A 5412-nucleotide genomic window follows, 5' to 3' on the forward strand; every position below is an offset into this window, starting at 1 on the left:
AAATACGAATGAGAAAAAATTAATAAATAATATTAAATAAATCACCAAATGAAAAACGCATCACATATTTGTACTCTTAAAGTTAGAGTGCAGTGAATGACAAGGAATGGACCTTCCTTGAATAATGGCTGCTGATAAATGGAAATGGCGCTCAATATTACCTTTCTAAACGTTGAATCAAAGTGCAATGAAATGATTGTTGAAATGCATTAGATGAGTGCATCGCGACCGAGAAGAGAAGGGACCACCACCAAACTTCTCACCGGGCTGTCCCGAGACACAGTCTTGTCGTACCGGAGACTAGAAGCGGTTGGTGACCTGTCGGATCCAGTCCAGATAGTGCGCCACTTTGACGTAGACGCCGGGGACGCCGCTCTGTCCGCAGCCCACACCCCAGCTGACGACGCCCACCACGTGCCATGAGCCTCCTCGCTCGCAAACCATGGGGCCGCCGCCGTCACCCTAGAGACGAGAAAAAATAGACGACACCGTTAGTTCCTGGTGAACTAGTGTTTAGGGGGCTAAGAAAAGAACCGGATGAGTCGACGCGTCACGTACCTTGCAAGCGTCCTTGCCCTCCTCGCCGCCAGCGCAGACGAAGCCCTGGTGCAACTTGAAGTCGTAGCCCAGCCTGGTCTGCTGCAGCTGGCGCTCGCACTGCTGGTGCGACACGACGGGGACGTCCACCTCCTTCAGGATGTTCTGGTATTTGCCGAAGTCACCGAACGCGTCCTTGCCCCAGCCGGTGGTCCAGCAGCGGCTGCCGGCGTACTCGGTGTATTGGTCGGGCAGGCAGGCGGGCGAGATGTGCGGCGACTGCGAGAAGTCGACGGCGGACACGAGGCGGATGATGGCCAGGTCGTTGTACAGGGTGCCGGCGTAGAACTCGGGGTGCACCACCACTGCGGACACGTCCCTCTCGACGTGCGGGTAGAACTCTACGTCGTGGTTCACGTCCCACTCTCCGAGACGCACGCGCAGGTCCTGGGCGGCGTAGCTGCAGGCGACACCAGTCATGGTAAGTTCAACAGTTACAGATAACGTAATAGTGCAGTCGCAAGACCGAACGGGGCACGCGGCACTTACCTCTTGATGCAGTGGGCGGCGGTGATGATGTGGACGGCGTCAATGAGGGTGCCCCCGCAGACGTACACGCTCTCGTTGGGGTCCTTCTTGAGGATGGCCACCTGCCAGGGGTACTCGCCGAACTCGGAGTCGCCGTCCACGTACACTGGGTTCTTGATGCGGCCGTTGATGCCCTGCGCCTGCCTGCGGCCGCACTGGCCGCGCTGGGGCTGAGGGCGGTACACGGGGCTCTGGCGGGCGGGCCGGCGGCAGCAGACGTGGCGGGGGCCGCAGCGGGGGCCGAGGCCGTTGCCGTTGCCGTAGAACGCCTGGCGCTGTGGGGGGGACAGAGACGGCCGTTAGGACAAAGTGCGGCGGGGACGCAACACGGGTAGAAGGGTGACAGTATGCGAAACACGAGACGAAGACAAAGAGGTAAAGTACATGGGTAAGACTATTTCGTCGGTAGTAAGAGTCAAAGTCGAAATACTTGTCCGGTCGGCGCAGAGTCCTCGAGCTCGTCGATTGCTTCCCCTCCTCGGGCCGGCACGCCTTACCTTTTGCGCCCCTCTGCCCTCCGCGTCAACTTCTCCATCGACAACTCCCTCACTCTCTTCCACGCCCTCGGGGGCCTCGGCCGGCTCGGCCTCCCGGCGCCGCCGGTCGCTCCGCCGGTCGCTGGGGAAGACGAGGGGCTTGCTGACGGCGCTGTTGGCGTCGCTCTTGGCGAGCGGCAGGGGTCCCGGCTGGTACGGGGGGCGGGGCGGGTCGCTAGCGGTACCGTCCGTGGGGAAGGACAGCGAGCGGTTGTAGTTGCTGCGGTAGACGCCGGCGTACTGGTCGTCGTGGTCCGAGACGTAGCCGCCGCTGGGTTGCCTGAAGCCCGCGTCCAGGGGCGGCTCGGCGAAACTACCGTAACCGCCGCCGTAGCCCGCGGCGTGTGCGGGCGCGTAGGTGTCCGGGTAGTCGGAGGGGTGGCCGGAGTAGCCGGGGCCAACGAGGGGGCCGGAGCCGGGGCCGTGCGAGGGGTAGTCGGGGCCAACCAAGGGGCCAGGGCCGTGCGAAGGGTAGTCGGGGCCAACCAATGGGCCGGGGCCGTGCGAAGGGTAGTCGGGGCCGACCAAGGGACCGGGGCCGTGCGAAGGGTAGTGCGATGGGTAGTCGGGACCGGTCAGCACGCCGGGACCATGGGGACCGTGACCGTGGACTGGGCCGCCGATGGGGCCGCCGGGGCCGACCAGGACGTCGTCAGCGCGGTAGCCGTGGAAGTCCGGAGCGTAGCCGTAGTCGTGGGGCCCATGGTGAAGGTAAGGCGGAGGATGGTCGTGGATGAAAGCTGGCTTGTAGTGCGGCCTCTTGTGGTAGAAGTAGTGCTTGTGGAAGTGGTCGTGCTTGTACTGGTGCTTGTTGTGCAGGCTGTGCAAGAACTTGGACACGAGATACGGGTTCGGCGTCACGTGCAAGTTGACGAACGGCTTGACCACCTTGGCGCCGTACTGGTCCTTGGTGACTTGCACAGACACGAGCGGATTGACGGCGATGGGGCCCAGGTCGATGCCTCCCCCGGCTGCGGCGGGGTTGCCGAGCGGGAAGGGGCCGTGACCGGCTAACGGGTACAGGCCCTGCGCGCCCTGGTTGGGCAGGCCGAACGAGAGGCCGAATGTGGGCTGCACCTGAGCGTTCTGCATAGCGCTCTGCAGGCCCTGGTAGTTGTTGACCCCGAAGAGGCGCTGAAAACCAAGACGCGATTGGCGTACCGGGCTTCACTTCGACCTCCCGTGCACCGAGGGTGCTGTCAGGAGGCGAACTACTTCAGTCCACCGTCCTGCGCGGCGCCGTGGTCGCTTCCGTTGGCTCACATGAGGCATGTTATTTTGTTTTAACCCAACGGGATTAGTTGTTATGGCAGCGACCAGGGACCGACGGCACAACTCTCAGACAGGTTAGGTTAGGTCAACCCAAGCACGGCAATGCACCAGAATACCGCAGGTGAGGGTCCAGCTCAAGGGCCCAGGCGAGGCGGGGCGGGACGGGCCGGGGGACTTGACTTGGGATCTTGTTCGTCAATCTTGGCGAGCGGTGTGGCGAGGCGTTGGAGCAGAGCGCGGGCTAGGGGCACTACTCGAGCACGACGGCCGGGGACGACGAGTCCGAGGCAATTTCACGCATTCTCCTCTCTGATACCCAATGGAGTTGTCATATTCTACCTGTCTGTCTTTTTGTTGGAAGTCAAAGTTAGGTCAAAAATGGAGGGTCAGAGCAACAGCGACACTAGTTCGTCGCAGAGATTATGAAAATGGGTGCAGACGCACAGTTTTGTAAACGAACAAGTATAGTTGCAAAATTGAAGAAATATGAATGGGATGAATGAACCGAAAGTGAACATGAGGCATGAGGCGGGAGGGAAGAGGAGAGACAGCTGAGAGGCTGACACTTACTCCGGAGACCTCGTCCTCGGACTCGCTGATGGCTCTGCCGTTGGGGCTCGGGCTTGCGTCTTCAGAAGCAGCAGCGTGCGAGTCGCCTTCCACCACCCCCTTCGAACCATTGGGCTACAAACCAAAGTGCAGGGGATAGTGTTAGTTCCGGGGCAACTACGGGAACTCCTTCATTACTTATTTAGATTTAGCATAAATACAAAAAGAGGGAAAGTTTTTAGAAGTCTGGTAAAATAATGAGTTAGCTGGGGTGGACTATAAAAATTGATAAAATGTTACTGTTATGTGTTCTGAGAACAGCATTATCAAAAGCGGATGGGATCAGATGGTTGGATTTGAGCAAATAAGGTCGAAGCTATGAAGCCGTGTTCGCTAGTATCACATTAATTACTAGAGTACTTCATGGTGTGAGGACATCAGAGGGACTTGACACTTACCCCGCTGTCACTGCCGTTGCTGGTCTGCCTCTTGCGGCGCTGTTTCACTTCGTCCTTCTTCTCATCGCCCTCTTTCTTTTCCTCGGCGTCGCCCTCTACCTTCTTGTCCTCCTCCGTGGCTGCGCCCTCCTTGTCCTCCTGTGGTGTGTAAGCGGGGCCGTTAGTGGTGCTGGTTGAAGTGCGGCTAGAGCGAGGGTGAGTGAGGGGGGTGGGTAGGGGGAGGTGTCGTGTGGTGCAGACCATTCTACTGCCCGTGCCAGCAAGAGGGGTGCGCAGCTCCACGCTTACCTGGCGCTGCGTCCGCGTCCGCCGCACGGGTGAGCTTACAGTTGTCAAACACAATCACGATCTCCTCCACCACCACTCCCCCTCGCCTCACAGACTTCCCCACCCCTCCGCCCCCACCCTCTTTCATCCGTAATCCTTCACGGCATTAGCATACAGTGAGCAAAGAGAGAGTGACAGAAGATAGTGGCGCCCCAGCCGCCCGCACAAATACTGCGAGGGAACAGTTTGTTTTGCTCATTGTTGCGCCGCCATTGTCTTTGACAAATTATCCGCGACGATATGCCCGGCGGAGGAAAGCGCCACTTAAGTTGTGACACTGTCCGCGCGGACTCGACGCGCTTCGAAAGTTATTTCCCATGGACCCATCAGGGGCGACTCACCGCCTGTGCGCCGGCCGCCGGGGAGACGATGGTGCCGTTCTCGTCGGTGACGACCGGCTCGTCGGCCAGGATGTCGCTGCCGGGGGCGTTACGCGGGTCGATGAAGCCGTTGCCGTCCTCCTTGCGGAGGATCTCGTGCGCCGGGCACTGCTCGACGGGCACGCAGAAGCAGTCGCCGCCCTCGGCGCGGCCGGTCTCGGAGGCGTAGCGGTTGCCGTAGGGGGAGCCGCCCAGGCTGTTGGCTGTACGGGGGAGAGACGGGGTCAGAGAGGAGTGTCGACAGACAGACCGTGGCAGGAGAGACGCGCGCGGGCAGAGTACTCACCGACGGGCTGCTTCAGGTTGAGCTCCTTCTTGTAGAAGGCCTGGTTGGGCGGGTAGACGGGGCCAGGGGTGAAGCCGGTGGTGGCGGGGTTGTAGGAGCTGGCCGCCGGGGCGTAGGAGCTGCCGTAGCCGCCCAGGCCGGAGCCGGCGCTCTCGTACACGGGGCGGGCGCCGGTGATGCCGTTGATGCCGCTGTTGACGGGGCCGACGGGGCTGCCGCCGATGCCCGCGGTGCCGCCGGCCAGGGAGGCCACGGTGTTGTCGGCGTGGTGGAAGTGGTGGTGCACGTGCTGCTGCGCGCCGGCCGCGATCACGCCCGCGCCGGAGCCGGAGGGGACGTGCTCGGGCACGTGGTAGGCGCCCTTCTTCTTGTTGAAGCCGTGGAGGGACTCGAAGGCGTAGGGAGCGTCAACAGGGCCGGCGGGGACCTCGTAGGAGGGAGGGGGAGGGGGGACCTTGTGGCCGGGGTAGTAGGGACCG

The 5412-nt window shown here is 61.3% G+C and overlaps 1 protein-coding gene across 1 annotated transcript; it reads right to left on the minus strand.

The window, feature by feature from the left end:
* Window positions 1-6: 6 nt before the first annotated feature.
* LOC113203609 (uncharacterized) lies at window positions 7-5408 on the minus strand (the record flags this gene model as incomplete). Its single annotated transcript, XM_026418383.2, has 7 exons — window positions 7-462; window positions 559-997; window positions 1087-1400; window positions 1623-2795; window positions 3941-4078; window positions 4609-4850; window positions 4934-5408. Coding segments are annotated over 7 exons (2943 nt in total), but the record flags the coding sequence as incomplete, so codon positions are not given.
* Between the last annotated feature and the right edge of the window lie 4 nt (window positions 5409-5412).

The sequence above is a fragment of the Frankliniella occidentalis genome, unplaced genomic scaffold (genome assembly GCF_000697945.3).
Source record: "Frankliniella occidentalis isolate FOCC.00 unplaced genomic scaffold, Focc_3.1 Scaffold5596, whole genome shotgun sequence".
NCBI lineage: Eukaryota > Metazoa > Arthropoda > Insecta > Thysanoptera > Thripidae > Frankliniella > Frankliniella occidentalis.